This window comes from Sinohyriopsis cumingii, unplaced genomic scaffold (genome assembly GCF_028554795.1).
Source record: "Sinohyriopsis cumingii isolate HCF-2022 unplaced genomic scaffold, ASM2855479v2 utg002626l, whole genome shotgun sequence".
NCBI classification, from domain to species: domain Eukaryota; kingdom Metazoa; phylum Mollusca; class Bivalvia; order Unionida; family Unionidae; genus Sinohyriopsis; species Sinohyriopsis cumingii.
This window is the reverse complement of record NW_028316261.1, coordinates 291,052-310,273: the sequence shown is the minus strand read 5'-3', so window position 1 is coordinate 310,273 and position 19,222 is coordinate 291,052. Positions and strand designations below refer to the sequence as shown.

Sequence of the window (19,222 nt, the reverse complement as noted above, 5' to 3'; positions counted from 1 at the left end):
ATTCTTGTGTCACATTGTCGCACACCAGTCAAATATCCATCACAACATGAGACTTCTAGAACGGGTAGTTGATATGGGTCACTACGCATTAGTTACGCCTATTCGATATTTCGAAATCGGTACTTGAATGTTTAAACTATCCAGGGTTACAATTTGTTAAAGGGTATTACTTAGTATGTAATAAAATATAAACTTTAGTGGTCAGTGATACTTTCACGTATGAACTAAACTTTATGTTCCACTCGGGTCCAAACACTACTTACATATTAGCTTTGGTAATGAGACCAAGTTTTCTCATCCATTTAAAGGCTGAAAATTGATTGACCCAAACTCATACTTATTTAAGATGCTTAGATTAGTTGTTATGGGCATTACTCCGTACTCAATAAAACGTATATATATATATATATATATATATATATATATATATATATCGTCAAATAAACCGAATGACTTTTACATACCTTTCACGTGCATTGTCGTATCAACTGAATTACTTTTACACACCTTTTCTTTATTTCGTCGCATCAACCAAAATAATTGTACACTTTCCTGTAATTCTTTCTTCTACATACACAATGAGAACGTATTGAAATACTATTAGCCAAAAAAGTATTTCATTGCAAAATCCATTTTAAAATACATAAGTTCAAGAGTTTATTTTTTGCAAGTATATGCGAACTTTCAGTACAATAGACTTTTAATTTTCGTCAGATGAAATCTATATATTACTTCATGTCGGTGTTTGATATCCAAATAAAAATATAAAACATAATGCAAAAAATACAACATATTACAATGTTAATAACATAGCTGAACACGTGTTTATGTTTATGAAACAATTTTTAAATGATTAAACATAGCTATGTCATTTCCCACTAAGCCTAAATTGCTCCAATGTCTTGTTTGGTCATGTGGGTGGCATACAACCTACTAACCTATAGCCTATAGGGCAGTCGATCCATCAAACGGGTTTACACTTTGATAATTTGGTAACCACAGCCATGACATTAGCTATTTCACAAAAGTGCGATTTATTGAATGAGATTTTATATTTTAACAAATGACGCAAAAAGGTGTGAAACTAGGGTACTTAGCAATTTATAGCGCACTGAGGCAGAAGGTTTTCTTCCAGTGCATGCCCGCAGACACAGCCATTATAGATGAATTTAATACGTGTTACTATTCTACGTAAGTAAATTTTGTTAGTTATGTTATAATTTGATTATTATAAATAGCTTACTCGATATATAAGTAAAATAATTTCCTTGCTGGATGCAACGTTTAACTATATATATATATATATATATATATATATATATATATATATATATATATATATATATATATATATATATATATATATATATATATATATTGAAATTTAATTATGTAAAGTGAAAGTGTGTTTTAGTACCGGTATATATGTATTGTATTTTTCTATCCGTACTTATAAGAGACATAGGCAGATTTGTGTTTTAATGCTTTTTGTCACGTGGATACTTTTGGGTTTCTTAGTATATAACACCGTTCAACTGGACATGTTTGTGGCTGGGAATGAACATGTCTGTACGTATAGAAGCAAAGTAACATTTTTTTAAAAAAAATTGATTTCTGTATAAATGCTACATTTCAAAAGTCCTCGATATATGTGAGGTTTTATGTCATATATCGTGCTGTCCTCTAAACACCAGAGTGTTAGTATTATAATTAGTTGTAGTATCCAATAGATGATGCTGAACAATATGCAGTGGGCATTAGACTGCCACAATTGTTAGCATAGCAAATGTCATCATGGTCGCATTCTTAAGTCAATAAAAATTAAAATTATTCAAAGTTAAATGGAAGAAGTATATAGTCAAGTAAAAGCTTTTATAGGTATGTCAAACCCATGATATTAGCTTGAGAAAGAAATCTGAACAATAGCAAACACATTTTTAAACTTGACTTTAACTTGTAACTATGGAATACATTGACCACGACTTGTAACTATGTTATATATTTCTTTGCAGTGCTTTGGCAGACACTTGGATCAAAAGGTAAGCGTAAAAGCTTGTATATGCCTCCTTTTAAAGGACTCTGTGACATAATGAACGATCACAAACATATTGTATACATTTAATATTAATATTAGCTTCTGCATTAACGGCGTCTTGCCATAAAGGACGATTGAGTATTTGTATATCCATTGTTCACTGCGTAGTGCAATTTCCTTCACTGTACCTCCGAGAGCATTCAGCTACAAATAGTCCCCTTTCTTTTTTGTATCTTTATATTTTACATTCCTTAAGTAGTCAACTTCCTAATACAGGCATTGTTTTTTCCCTTAGGTATATTGTTGTTGTTTTTTTTTTACTGACTTCCATTATATTAATATCTCTGTTACAATTTTTTTTTATGCAGTGCACCAGAGCTTTTGTTCGTTAGTGCGGTTTTTGACTGATAATGCATAGTACGTTAATATTCATGAATATAGCCTCAGTTCAGTCGAGGAGCACCCGATACTGACCGTGATAATCTGCTCCAAATGAATGACGAGGTCATCAGATAGAGAATTGTATTTCGAGTTTGTAAACAATAGCTTCAACATGTTCATTTTCCTGAGATAGTTTTCATTGCATTACGTTTAAATTTTAAACAAAAATATTCATTGAGGTTTTTGTCAATGCCTCCATTTAGTTCATACGTGTTAATAAAATTGTTCAATGGCGATGTCTTTTAATCCTTTATTTTGCATTACGTTGTTTGCATGTGTTGTTTATTGGGCTTCTTTTCCTGTTTTTATATGCGCTGTTTCTTGAACTTCATTTCCTGTTTTTGTTGTGATCAATGTGAAATACGATGCAGCCTGCTTCTTTCAGCCCTCTCCCCGTGTTGCTGTTTTAACACTCTTTGTCTAAAATGTTAAAGCTGATTTGACAAGCTTCTTATCTCCTCAATATAGCTCATTCGTCCCAACTCTCGTTATCTTCTGAATCCCTGATACTACACTCTGTTAACGATTCTATCAGTTTCACGCATCACTCGTCTTTTTTTGTATTGTATCACATTTTACAGAAAATTTCAATATTTGTCCATACTGGCACTTTCGATTATTTATTTATATTTTCAACATGTAAAGCTTGATATCTATTTCAATAAAATCAGTAATATTTGTGGAGTGGGTGTAGAAATGGGGGTCTTCTAGAATCCTTCGACTGTTCACCCATAGTCATACCAGTAATAACAGTTTCTGACATTAGTACATCGGAACATTTCAATGTTCATAGGTTTTACTCTTAAATCTATTGCAGAGGTTCTCAAATTGTGGTTATTTATCACACGATTTAGTTTTTTAAAAAAATCGCCATAAAACAACAGCGAATGCGCTAGACGATGACGCCATATTATTTGCCTACATAAAAGATGTTTTTAATTCCTTTAAAGCTGCACAGAAACTTGTATGCGAACAGAAATTGGACTCGATCTCTTGCCCGCTGGGAGAATTGATCACCATTGTATCCGTCCAATATGGAAGGACTCAACCAAATGTATGTAATCCATATGGAATTAGCATCAGTAACCTGAACTGCAGATCAACGCTGATAAGCACCAATGCTGTTCTCGGCTCCTGTCAAGGGAGGACAATATGTCTGCTTAGTGCGGACAATCGAATACTGGGAGAGGACCCGTGTCCCGCGATTCCTAAATACTTAGAGGTATTGCAAATATGCTTAGATTTGTGCAAAAAAAAAAAAAAAAAAAAAAAAAAAAAAAACAGCAAGTTTGTCTTTAATGGTATTATCGTCAATTAGATGGTATTACAAAGCTTAAACAGCGAAGTCAGCTGACTAACATCGTGTGACCCCATGGACATTGTTGCGCTTGCCATTAGTTGGCTTTAATAAGACCAATTGAATATCCTAGACGCAGACTCATATCTTAAGTTGTTAAGCAGTCAGAAACTTTAGATAAGCTTACGGTTTTTTATACGATGTATTTTAAAACCGCAAGAGACTATGAAAAGATAATCCTGTAATGTATAACTTAGAAGAAGTTAAGACTGCGAATGTATTCCACGTCAAACATACAAAATGACTAGGGAGAGTGGTTTTAAAATTCATTGAGATCAAAGGCAAAGGTAAGCTAGGCATAAAGTTGGAAATTTATAAAGAGTTACCAAACGCATTAATGTGAGAATCCAATAATCATCCATGGCTGATCACGGAAACAGCTAGTCTCATAAGACAATGCTAAATATATCAAACATTGGCGGAAAACCATACTTCAGGAATAATATTCGAAAGTTCTAAAATAAGCTGACTTCATAAAGGTAAATTTCACATAATACAATACCAAGTTTCTACAAGGTTGTTTCTAGTTTAATATTATATGAATGCAGATGAAACATGTATGACGCACAAAACCTTGTTTTGGCACTCGCTTATACTGTCATTTCAATCATTAGGTTGTATACGACTGCGTGACACAGTTGAACGCAGGAATAACAACTTCTCTTCCAGCAACAAGGTATGTTTATTTAATGTTTCCTATGGACGTAGGCGCGATAAGTGGAGATAAATGAATTAGTAATAGTAAAACATTGCATTGGTAAATATATTTACATCGGAGAAAATCTAAATCTGTCATAAGAATTGAATATAGATATTAGAATGTAAAAATCGTCTTAAATTATTTCATGAAAGACTAGTTAAATGTAATCTATTTCATTGCTGAGATTAAAGTCCTTTCGCTAAAAGAATTGATAAAAAGATGAGTTCTTGCAAAGTTCTCTCTGAATCTAGAAAAGTGATAAAATCTAAACTTTATTCATGGTGTCCTTTTCCTTCCGTCAAGCAGTGCATCAGCAACAACACCAACGCTGAGTGCAACTATTCCAACAACTACTTCGTCTGTTTCAACGCAAACGTCAACTGGTTCTACGCCTACATCCACTATATCTACGATTACATCGACAAGACCACCACCAACGTCGACCGCTTCTACGCAAGCTTCTACAACGTCAACACCAATAACAACAACATCCAGTCATTTTAATCTAGTACCGTCCGGCATCAATGGTAATATACAAAACCTTCTTCAGATAATATTTGTATACAGGCCCCGATGTTTTATAATAAAAGATAAATCGTTACGTTACTGATATAATCGATCACACTTCGTGCAGTCTGTAAATGTGTTGCATTTAAAAGCCAATTAAATGTGTTCTCCAGTATCTCATTTTTTGAGGATAATTATTGTGGAGTTTGTTCTGTTCATGCCCGTTAAAGTATATGTTTGAGTACCAAACCAAAAGATTAATTTATCATTGAAAATGCATTATATTAGGCGCAGTTAGAAAGAATAAAATCAAGATCCGAATTGACTTGGTTATGTTCACATGACATGACGAAATTTCTTTGTAAAGTATAATTTACTCTTCCCTACCTATGCAATTTCCTTTATGCTTTGTTTGGAACCTTTTAACATTTTATTATTAAATTTACAGATAGAACGAATAGATTATTTCCTCCTGATGTCTGTCTTTTAATAATTAGATCACCACATACGTTGCTTATTTGTATTTAAACAAAGCGACATCTCTGACCTCACAACCATCCGGCAAATGCGTCTTGAAGATCGAGAGCACAACATGGATACATACAGATACAACTGGTTAATAGGAGTAATGAATGCAACACGTTATTATTATTATTATTATTATTATTATTATTTGTAGGCCCCAGAGTGTGTCATGAATATCTAGTATCAGGTTCTAGAGGTGTTGCAGACAGCCAGCTCAGTGCTTCGTCAGTATTCGGTCCGGGACACGAGGCCAGACGTGGACGATTATACCTGCATGCAGAGCAGCACCCTAATGGATTCAAGTTAATGGGAGGATGGAGTGCACTTAGTACGGACCCTAATCCTTGGATACAAGTAATAAATCGTCTGTGTGTCGAAAATCTATATTTTATTCCTCTGTCTAGCTGTATTTTCCACCCACTGATTGTATATGTGTCTGCCTTAAAGACCGGCTTCGGTTCGTAAAGGAGGATGAACACAGTCGTGACGTTTTCTCTCCGGCTGTCACGATGAATATGTACGTGACTGGCCTGTTACATATTGACTATTTTAACAGAAGGCCTAACCTCAGACCTGTAAAATATACCCAACTTGTTTTGAAACCCTGTCTGTAATATTCAGCTGAGTCTCTGTTTTTTTTTTTTTTTAAGGCTCTATCGGTATTTCCCAATATCTGTGCTGGTGGTTACCCATAACTTTAGCCTTGCAAGAAACTTGAGGAAATTCTACGAATTGAATACGATTAAACAGAGACATTCCACAACTTGACATATTACCTGATTATTATATGCGAAATATTGATTTATGAAATATTATAGTTAAAGCTAGGATCCATCCGAATGACGTGAATGATTAAAAATATGTAAAATGCAGAACAGCAGTGACTTTCATTTCCTGTTCTTATTTCCATCCGTAACTGCATATTATCTGTCTTGAAGACGGGGTTGGATTAGTAAATGAGGAATTGCCTTTCCTATCCCCATCTCATGAATTGAAACCGAGAATGCTTTTTCTGACATGTGTCTTTTAAATTCACTAAACACAAGAGTTTTAGAGGTCTTTGACTGCAAACATGAAACTCTGAGGTAAGTGATTTTTTTAATTAATAGAATGCTTCAAAATCATATAAAGTCAAAAGTCATTTGCGATTTACAAAAATCAATAACAATTTACATAAATTATGAAATTTTTGTATGCATGTATTTTATTCATTTAGCATTTTGTTCAGATCCCTATGTTCCTAGTATACCAATCTTTACTGCATTTACTTTAATTTACATACTTCACCAGGTGAGATTTAACTGGCTTAGCATTGTCCAAGGTGTCGTCACACAAGGCAGACATGTTGACACTCAAACCAGATGTTGTGATCAATGGGTCACTCAGTACAAAGTTGAGTACAGTTTGGATGGAGTCACGTGGCAGTCTGTACAGAACCAAAGTAATGATATGGTAAATATCCGACTGTTTGACTCTAATGTATTAAATAGTCCTCTAACTGTATCATCTACAAGCTAATTTAACGTTGGTCACGTGGCCTTTTACTCATCGGTTATACACGTAATTTGCCGTCATCTTTCTCAAATCACACCAAGATATAACATGTGATCGTAAATTCAACAGTACATTTGCTTATATTTATTCGGTTTTTCGTTTGTCAAATGGTATGTTAGTTAGTTGATTAATTAGTTAATTAGCTGGTTGGAGGGATGGTTAATTAGTCAGATAGTAGCTTTCAATTTGGATATATGACGCAGTGATGTCCATTATTTTCTTATAAATGATATGGCTTAGTCGATGTGTTTCCGTGTGTTTTCTATTCCTTCCTTTTACCTCTTTCTTATTTGCTTTACTTCTGCATTAATTTTCTTACATATTTCCTCCTTATTCAAATGTATGTATGAATGATGGATGGATGGAATGGTGAATGGATGTTTTTCGATCGCATTTTGTCCGTTTTTACTAGAATATATAAAGCAGTTTTAAAATATAAATTGTAATGTTTCCATTTTGATTTATTAGATATTCAACGCTAACAAGGACCAAAATAGCCCAGTTACCGATATGCTACCTTGTCCAATCGTAGCGAGGTTTCTACGTATTAAAGTAGACCGGTTTTACCAAAATCCATCCCTAAGGTTTGATGTGATTGGTTGCCCAGCCACTACAGGTAATACATTGTATACTGAATGTTTCTAATGATTTTATGTATACAATACATTGAGTAGCGGCAGCTCTCAATGTTGGCACATATGGTGTCTTGGGCTTCAACATGTGCAAGGGTAGGTGGTCCCCCGTCTAAGTTATGTGGTTTCATTCGTATTCTCCGGTTTCCTCCAGCGTGAAAGAACACATTATGAAGGTGCGTTTTGTTAGAATAACTTGTTATCTAATAGAGCCGACTTTAAACATTAAACAAAAATGGAATTGTTATTTTGATACAAGCTTATCCTAACAGATATTGCTACTGTGTTTAGACTTATTTATACGTCTCAATAATGCTATGCCAGTGAAACGCAACCGAGATATTCACTACACCACTCAATAATAAGCTTTCAATATATCGCCTCGTTGATGATTCTTAATACATTATTATTTATCAAAAATTCGTAACAGTCTATTCTACTGAGGAAACTTTGGGATTGCTTAAGAAAAATACTATTAACGTTGTGTTCTTATAACGAGTCACCCTGGCCGCTTAATCTAATTTGCATGTTATTAATTGCCATTGGTTGACCAAAGCAAATTTAATATTGTGGGCTGTTCAATTAACCAGAAATATAGTACCGTAAATTCTAAAGCCTTGAACATGTACTTACAGTTGATATTGGGTCATGTACTTCCGGCTGGATTGAACGACCCGGAACTGACGAATGCTACCTGATCACCGATAACTCTAACATTAAATCGTGGGAAGAAGCAGAAATCGCATGCAAAAGGCAGCAAGGAGAGTTGGTTAAGATAGATTCAGTGCAGGAAAGGGTACGAATTTTACAGTTCAGAAATCTAAGCAAACAATAGCTTTGCGAGACGGTCAAGAGAAAGTGTGTGTATACGTGCGGCTTGCGCTTAAAATAGTAAAGATTTCGTCTTTAGAAAGAAACTTAGAGTGGAACATGCCACTGTTTTTTTTCTTTCATTTTCAAGGGCATAATAAGGCAGTTTCATATTAGGTTCCTCAAGAAACAATATCACCTTGCGTTGACCATAGTTTAGATAACACCAAACATTGTTACAGTTTATTACACTTTAATTCATTTAATATATTCTATTCGAGTATGGTACTGCGTTTATTACTCTTGGCCTTCGAATCTTGTAAAAAGTAAATCTAACATTATAACCAAGACAGCTGTACTGATTCTAACCACCTTTGCTTCCGTAGATATTTATAATTCAAATTTAAACAAGATATGACGCAAGATATCTGAGTATTGACAACCTTAAACCATTAACCTGTCGTCCTTACTAAAACTGTAATCCCAATCTATTTACTTAAACTTTAAACCCGATTCTTTTACTTAAACCATATACTCGACCTTCTTACTTACACAATACACGAGACGTACTCTTCAGGCAAGTCATATGACTATTGTTCACAGTAAAGGCAGTTCTAGTAGTAAAACACCCACCACCACCACACCACCCAAAAATCAGTGTACATCGACCACGTCTATCTATCATCCATTAATGTGGTGTCAATAGTGTACAGTTTGGAATAGTTTTGATTTATTGAATTTCCTTACAGAACTGGCTCAGCACACGACTTCAAGCCTTAAACAGAGCTTCCAGCAACCTGAATGCCTGGTGGACTTCTCTGAATAATATACCACGAACAGACAACAAGGACTACAGATGGACGGATGGAACACCGCTGGACGTTAATGTCTTGTATATAAAACAAACATGAGAAACATACAATCAAACATACATGCAACCAAACATTTATCCATCAGTACGTACGTACGTACATGCATGCATACATATACATACATACATACATACATACATACATACATACATACATACATACATACATACATACATACATACATACATACATGCATGTAATATATATACCACTCCGGCGGCCTAAGTTATTATTGTCCGCCTCGGATGCTGGAAGTGTTCGAATCCGGGTTAGTTTAATGACTGGTCAGCCTGGTATCAGGATATTGTGACTGGGTGTGACATCATGCTATATGTCTGCGGCATGATGTCCCAGTGCTAGACATCACAATAAACTGCCACACTGACTGGAAATTTTTTAAACCTACGTTAAAAATCGAAATCACAGACACACACACACAAATGTAAGATAGAATATGTTCCGGTTTTGTACATAATTGCATATACACAGACACACGTGTGCATACATGCGTAATTCAGCTATTTTTTCACACAGAGACAAAAGTTTAAACCGTTTATGAATATTTGTATCATTTCTTTTCCTTCCGAAGCCAGCAAAAAGTAACAAAACATTATCTTTGGTTCTTGAATTAACATGACCTATTTACTTATCAACATCCAACAAAAATGAACAACTATGCATTAATTCCACATTAACATGACCTATTTACTTATCAACATCCAACAAAAATGAACAACTATGCATTAATTCCACATTAACATGACCTATTTACTTATCAACATCCAACAAAAATGAACAACTATGCATTAATTCCACATTAACATGACCTATTTACTTATCAACATCCAACAAAAATGAACAACTATGCATTAATTCCACATTAACATGACCTATTTACTTATCAACATCCAACAAAAATGAACAACTATGCATTAATTCCACATTAACATGACCTATTTACTTACCAACATCCAACAAAAATGAACAACTATGCATTAATTCCACATTAACATGACCTATTTACTTATCAACATCCAACAAAAATGAACAACTATGCATTAATTCCACATTAACATGACCTATTTACTTATCAACATCCAACAAAAATGAACAACTATGCATTAATTCCACATTAACATGACCTATTCACTTATCAACATCCAACAAAAATGGACAACTATGCATTAATTCCACATTAACATGACCTATTTATTTATCAAAATCCAACAAAAATGAACAACTACGCATTAATTTCACATTAACATGACCTATTTACTTATCAACATCCAACAAAAATGAACAACTATGCATTAATTCCACTTTGGTCTTCTCGTTGAAATCTGTGCGAAATTGTCTACTTGCTTATCATGTAATAACTAATTCCAAACGACATATTTATAGAAAGAATAAAGACCTATAAGTTTTATTTTACTTAACAAATAAGGATATTTTTAATGTGTGTGGCGCTACCTATGACCACAATATATAACATGTGAAGTTATAAACTGAAATTTATTTTTAAATATAAAGGAAGTATAAATTTTGACAGTTCCTGTCTGTTACTTTTTTGTTCCATTATTTCATAAAACGAACCATCGTTCTCTTTGACAGCTTTGCATTCATTAAGTTAAAGTTTTCTATCGACAAAATAGAACTGCTTTCGTACTGTTTCTATTTGATAAAAGAGAATTGCTTTGGCACAGTTGTTTTTCGACACGACACCATTGTCTTTGTACTATTGTCTTTCGACAAAATATAATTGCTTTTGTATTGTTTGTATTTAATAAATGAGAATTGCTTTGGTACAGTTGTTTTCCGACAAGATACCATTGTCTTTGTACTATTGTCTTTCGACACAATAGAACTGCTTTCCTACTGCTTCTATTTGATAAAGGAGAATTGCTTTGGTACAGTTGTTTTCCGACAAGACACCATTGTCTTTGTACTATTGTCTTTCGACAAAATAGAATTGTTTTGTACTGTTTCTTTTTGATAAATGAGAATTTATTTTCTAGTGTTGTTCTTCTACAAGACAATTGCTTAAGATTGAATTGCTATTGTAATGGTCATGACCTCAATGATTATTTTGCCTTATCGCTTAAAGAAGGTCGATCAAGCACAGACAAGTCTGAAACATATGGCTTATATTGGTTATTTCTTTCCTTATTTTTTAATCCGGGGGCTTCCTTTTTATTCTTCGAAAAGGCAATGGAGACCCAATGAGCCTAGCAATGCAGGAGGTAAAGAGCACTGTGGAAATCTGGTTGTAGATCAGTTGAATGATCTAGATTGTGACGTGAAGCTTCCTTTTATTTGCGAATCTACGAAATGTAAGTAGATTAAAGCAGTCAAGATAAAACGAATTAAACTAGAAATGTAGAGCTATTGCACATCTTTCTATTCATTAATAATAATAATAACAATAATAATAATAGCATTATTGATATTAAAAACAGCTCTTTCACACACACACACACACACACACACACACACATATATATATATATATATATATATATATATATATATATATATATATATATATATATAGAGAGAGAGAGAGAGAGAGAGAGAGAGAGAGAGAGAGAGAGAGAGAGAGAGAGAGAGAATGAATTCAATATATAACTAATATATAATGGATACAGAAACATACTCGTTGTAATTGATATAGTGTTGTTTCCCAATGTAGTGTTTCCATATTGTAAATAAGATATGAATTTAAATTGATATAATTTAACATGCATCCTATGGATCAGCGAAGAGAACAAAATAATACACCTTTCTGTACCTATACCTTTTAGTCTGGAAGTCCCCCGTTAATGTGCCACAACTGATAACGGTATCACCTACGAAAATAAATACATTGGCTCCTCCTACAGGTCAGTGGTATGCTATGATACATACATACATACATACATACACACACACACACACGCACGCACGCACGCACGCGCGCACACACACACACACACACACACACACACGCACACACACACACACACATACATACATACATACATACATACATACATGCATACATACGTACATTGAAAGTTTGGATTCACCTTTTCAAAATAAGATGCATATATTTCTTTAATTGTATACATTGGAAACATAATTTGTCAGAATTGTCAATTGAGTTGTAAACTATGAGTATCTATATTTTACATGTATATTATTGATTATTTATTAGAGCATCGTTTATGTACTTAAGTAGTTATACTCGTGAAAGACGCGTACATTTGCATCTTAGGTTTATAATTTTGTGAATTCATAAATTTCCGTAACGATCGTATTTTAGCAGTGTTGCTCATATCCAGAGAGGATAATATTAATCACATCGTATGAACTGATATTGCATAACAGTAACAATTTCACCGCGTCAACCATACAAACTTTCCATTTGTTCAGATTGGATACATAGAGTAAGAAGATCTTTTTTTAAAGCACTGGATGACTGTCGATTTCTCATGTTTCAGCTCCATATAATGTTCCTATACCGTCTGGCCTCGGGCCCGCTGTAGTTATGGGACAAAATGTATTTTCAAGTGAGTATGATTCAGCGTTCACAAATATATTAAATTTTATAAACTCAATATTTCATTCTTAAACATTATAAGAAATGTGACAGATATTGTGGTGGCCAAATGCATATCACTAGATATAATTTTGTACTACCTTCCCATTTAACATTACAGTTTCCATATCTCTCACCCAGACTGGAACTATTTATATATTTTAATGGTGTCTACGCATCTATTCATCAAATCATATTTGCTACATTTATTTTAGTTTTCTTGTTTAATTACATTCGCACTGTAAAGCTTAGATTATTGGTAAAGCGTTAAAGATGATTCATACATCATGCAAAATCAGTTTTTATGTTTTGTATCAAGTTGGGGAAAAGATACAGCGTAAGACGTGTAAGCACGAGGGTCTCGGCGTAACTTTATGTCATATCAAGATCGTCCCCCAGCCAATCCCCGACTCGGAACACAACACTTATTCAGCTCGGTGTATTTATCTCATCTTAATTTCAAACATGAAATTTAATGTGGTTTTCGTGGGAGGGTGTGCAAAAACAGTAGTAGAATGTAACAGTTGGAAAGGGTTTGATATAACTCGACCATTTCAAACAATTTGCATCATTCGTATAATCATGTTTTTTTCTCTTTATTTTTGTTTCATTTTTTTCCCCCCATTATCATTGCGAATGGATTAATCAAGACTTTCTATTCTCATAATAAAAAGAAAGACAAAATGAAGCTGCTTCAGTTTTCAAATGCAAATTTTGGACTAAAGACGTCTGAATTAAACAAAGTGTTAGATGTGTGTTGGGGTATGCTATAGAGAATATTGAATGAGACATTTTTAGTAGTAAGCGCATATTCATTTAAATAGAAAGAGAACTAGCAGGTTATAGAAAATATGGTTTTAGAAATCTGCCCGTAACAGGAAAATAACTAAGTATTGCGTGCATTGCAAAGTAAAAGAAAATGGTTTGTATTTTAAGCGTAATGAAGTAAACAAATTCTTTTCTAGCGGCACAATAACTTTCGCATTCTACTTATAGCCGGATGTTACAACGTCACGAACTGCTCTAGTATGAAATGGGGAGACTACCAATCATGTGACGGATGTGGATTCTACATGACATGCGCACCAAACGGAGCCTTCTTACGCCCATGTCCGTCAAATCTGAAGTTTGACGATAACCTGGTGGCCTGTACACCCCAGTCATCCACTTGTAAAGGACCGTGATCAAAATTAAAGTTTCAATTTGTTTTCTATTTATTGAATGGAATTTCGAATAAAATAAATACATTTCAGAGAAAAGTTGTTTTCTTGATGTCGTCCAATCGTAATAGATATATGTATATCCATCTTCATAATGAAATAAATTTGGAGTATGCGCATTTGGTTATAGCGCTCTGTTTTAAGGAATTCTTAGATTTGTGTGATTACTTGTGTGATTATTGGATTTCGGTGCAATGGAAATATTCCTTAGCCCGAAATAATTATCCAATTACTAGGAGCAAACGTCACTGAATGAAATGTTAGTGAGTTTCCGTGATGCCATGGTTCAGTAGTAGTGAATTCAGGTCAAAACCGAATGAGTGTCCCTGGAATACCATATTCGCTATTAATATCTACTGAAGCACATTGGTGGTGTGACTGCAGTGGCAGCATTTACGGTAGGAAACCGGTAAATTATACAAAGGAATAAATAAGAAGGGACTAGGCAGACACCGTTTAAGTCACCATGGTGGCAAATGTGATGCAGTTGTACTGGCGCAATCTGCCTGGAAACCATAGTTTTACTGGATTCAGGTGGCGCAGTTAAAATAGTTCCCTGTATTAGGGCATAGTTTTATAGTTTCTACGGCGTGAACTGCTGGCGGAAATCTAACGAAGAGAAACCATGCTGATGTGCGGTTGATAGATATTTGGCAGGTTGTGAGATCTGTGGTCTTGCATTTATTAGAATAAAATTTGTGTACAGAACGGACACATCGGGCTTTCCAATTTACAACTGAAGCTGTACTGAAGTCTTTGGAAATTTGGGGAAACTTGTGACTTCTAGCGGGAATCGCGGCAGAGTTTGACACCGTTCGGTCAAACAAATACCCCAGGCTTGTAACAATACATTAGAGGGTTTTTCAAGTCTCGAAAAAGTGTAAAATGCTTGAGCTAAATCCAAGACGATTCAGAGATGTAAAGTCATTAACTTGGCAAAAATAGGACTATTATTTTTTTTATCTTCAGTCAGTCTGTGTAAGAGATTGGGCTAAAGCAGCAAAAATTCAGTGCCTTACCAAAATACTTTTTATACTCGATACTTTTCTTTTACACATCATCACCATCATTCCGTCTTTTCCTGTTTCTCTTTCTCCTGCTACTGCTTCTATTACTAGCAGTGATGATGCTAATGTTATACTTCAACTGCAACTACAGTACTACGACCACTGCTATTGTACTAGGACTGCTATTGTACTACGACTGCTATTATTCTACTACGACTGCTATTACAGTACTAGAACTGCTACTATTGTAATATGATTGCTATGAAATACGACTGCTAATATTGTACTACGACTACTACTATTGTATTACGACTGCTACTAGTATACTACGACTGCTAATATTGTACTATGATTGCTATGAAATACGACTACTACTATTGTACTACAACTGCTACTATAGTAATACGAATGCTATGTACTACGAATGCTATGTACTACGACTACTATTATTCTACTGAGACTGCTATTATTGTACTGGGGCTGCTATTGTACTACGACTGCTACTATCCTACTACTAATACTACCTATTGTATAGGTCAGGGAGAGAAGATAACGTCAATAAACACACCAGACGAATCCATTATGGATTGTCAATATGTGCACTTTGTATATAAAGGTGTGTACAACAATCACCTATTATATCACTCGTGAGACTCATGAACTACCCATGTACGAAATCGAGTTGCCCATGTACGGAATTGACTTGCCCATGTACACAATACTTTATGACAGTTACTCATTATATAATGATATAGTTTTTACAAGGCTCAAAACTGTGTTTTTGGTTAAAATGACTTTCACTTGAAAACAAGAAACCACGTATATTCATTAACACGATTCTTTATACAATAAGGAACGTTGGAGTATGATTGCATCTCTACAAAACCGCTTAGATCCAACGGCCTTCGGATTTTAACATCGCATAAACCAAACATTTTAAGGTTTGGGTTAGGTTTGTTTATTAATTTTGTTTGTGTCCACATTCAAATGGGAATTATGTGGCTGTGGTACTTTTGCAATCAAGTTCGGTAACAGACGACATTGATACCAAAATTGGTATATGAGTTTGCAATTAACTCTCACCCATTCTATATTTGTCCATTATTCTGAAACATAATGATGGGTGATGTGAGAGAATCTAGACATAAAAGTGATGCCATTGTTTGTCGTTTGTCGTAACAGATACGTGTAGATGCAGGGAAGAAAATATGAACGCAGTCTTTACATAGCACAATTCGTAGATAGTAGGTCACGAGTTCGATCTTCAGTGCCGACATATTGACTGCTGAACCCTTGGGGAAGGTACTAATTCAGTTCAGTATTTTAGAACTGATGTTTGTTAACGCATCTAATAAAGATTATTTCTTTATTTAGTATTTTGATGATGCATATGGAATGGAACATTTGCATGATTCGGGTGGCAACCTATTTCAATAAGTTATTTTTGAAACCTATCTGGTGTTGCCGTTTGCAGTTTCTTTTAGGCACTTTTGAATGTCTGCTCGGTCTTCATCAATGCTTATGTAAATGTGCAGTGTTGATATATTGTAAGACCTATTCATTCTGAGAAGACGAAAAAGAAGAAGAGGAAAAGAAGAAAGTTAAATAAACTTACCAATAAAATGTACCATACGTAAATACAGATGTATTTCGTAAATCAGCAAGAAAGACGGCGATTATATTTATTATTATTGGCACATATCACTATATCACTATCTCACTATGAGCTATACAATTAACGATATCAGTATTTCATTATGAGATTTATAATTAAAAATATCAATATCTCATGATGAAATGTATAATTAACGATATTAATATATCATTATGAAATATATAGTTAACAATACCACTATGTAATATATATATATATATATATATATATATATATATATATATATATATATATATATATATATATATATATATATATATATATATATATATATATATATAATTAATGATATCAGTATCTCATTCTGAGATTTATAGTTAAATATATCAATATCTCAAAAGGAAATGTGTACTTAAAGATAATTATAATTTAAAAGTTGAAGATATTTATAACAGAAGATTTAGATGCATTTACTGACCACGAATTATCCATAGCAATACAAATAGCATATATCCATATTATAACAAGAACACCCCCACCCCCATATAGAGGGAAGATTGTAGACATGCAAAAATCATCACATTATCCTCTTCTTGACGTAAAGTGTCATCCCGATATCTCACACTATCCTCTGCGTAATATAAAGCGTCATCCCGATATCTCACACTATCCTCTGCGTAATATAAAGCGTCATCCCGATATCTCACACTATCCTCTGCGTAATATAAAGCGTCATCCCGATATCTCACACTATCCTCTGCGTAATATAAAGTGTCATCCCGATATCTCACACTATCCTCTGCGTAACATAAAGCGTCATCACGATATCCTCGCATTACCCTCTATTTAATAGTGTCACCAGAAAATGCCGTAAACATACTAAATCGTGAAATCGTCATCTGCTTAATATAATCTGACCTCGCGAACAAAAAATAATTTCAATAAAGATACGTCATGATGAGATAAGAGTCTTTTAAAGACAAAACTTAACTGATGTATACCATATAAACGAACCACAGCAGCAACAACAATAAAACATGAGTCTGCTAACATTGCAGATAAATAAAAGAATGCCTGTAAAATATCAAAGTGGACGAGAAAATAATTAGACATAATATTAAGCGTGTGCATTCAGGTATGGCATAAATATAACCGTATCACTGTAAACATGAAACACTTTATATCATAACCCATAACACAATTTTATATGAATCTGACAAACATATCTTTGTATATGTATAAATATGAAGAATTATAATTAGAATGTTGCTATAATTCCTGTTTTAGCATAGCAACTCCCTTAACTGCTTTAAGACAGAAACAAATTCCATTTGAACTAGATATGGACTATCATTTTTCAAAAGGTATGCATTGAGAATTGAAATATACATTGGATGGAACTGTCACATAAACACTAATTGAAATATACATTGGATGGAACTGTCACATAAACACTAATTGAAATATACATTGGATGGAACTGTCACATAAACACTAATTGAAATATACATTGGATGGAACTGTCACATAAACACTAATTGAAATATACATTGGATGCAACTGTCACATAAACACTAATTGAAATATACATTGGATGGAACTGTCACATAAACACTAATTGAAATATACATTGGATGGAACTGTCACATAAACACTAATTGAAATATACATTGGATGGAACTGTCACATAAACACTAATTGAAATATACATTGGATGGAACTGTCACATAAACACTAATTCGACCAATTTCAAAAATTAATTATCAAGCTTATATACTTCAGTGTGATCATTTAGACCTATTTTCAAAAATAATCAATGATCATGACATATGCTGCATATAAATAAATAATAGATTCAGTAACGTAACAAAGGTAAACACGAAATTATTAAAGTTAGTGAGTCATTTGTTCATAAATTTAAATTTTAGTAAAACATTACACAGTTGTGGTTTTCAACATGGGCAAAATGAATAAGTATTACGAATCTCAAATTAAAATCAATCAACATTAGCATTAAATCTAGTTCCATAATGTTGTATATATCTATACATGGTTAGTCGGAACTCTTCTAAGCTTTTCTTAATTTTCTTAAACATTTTTGTTTATGTCTGTGTCATTCTGCAACTTATTTTGATGCCTGGCTCGAAATGTAACGCATCCAGCTCCATCACCCTGTTCAGGCCATTCAGGAAACAGATTATAACTAAAACTCACTGACAGCAAGTCCGAAATGTAGTCAAAGCAGACATGTTCGGGGATGTAATGATGTAAAGTTTGGAAATTTAAAGACGATTTGAATAACATAGTTAATGCACAAATTTGGGTGTGAACCAGGATAAAAAAGAATCCTATTCTAAGCAAAAATTAGAT

General features: G+C 33.8%; 1 protein-coding gene across 1 annotated transcript in view; it reads left to right on the top strand.

The window, feature by feature from the left end:
• LOC149770143 (uncharacterized) overlaps positions 1 to 19,222 on the top strand; it is a 76,562-nt gene that overhangs the window by 29,268 nt on the left and 28,072 nt on the right. The window contains exons 13-15 of the mRNA XM_089949336.1: positions 5,720 to 5,919; positions 9,311 to 9,453; positions 18,140 to 18,216. Coding sequence (XP_089805462.1) covers positions 5,720 to 5,919; positions 9,311 to 9,453; positions 18,140 to 18,216 — 420 coding nt within the window. The remainder of the gene's footprint in view (positions 1 to 5,719; positions 5,920 to 9,310; positions 9,454 to 18,139; positions 18,217 to 19,222) is intronic.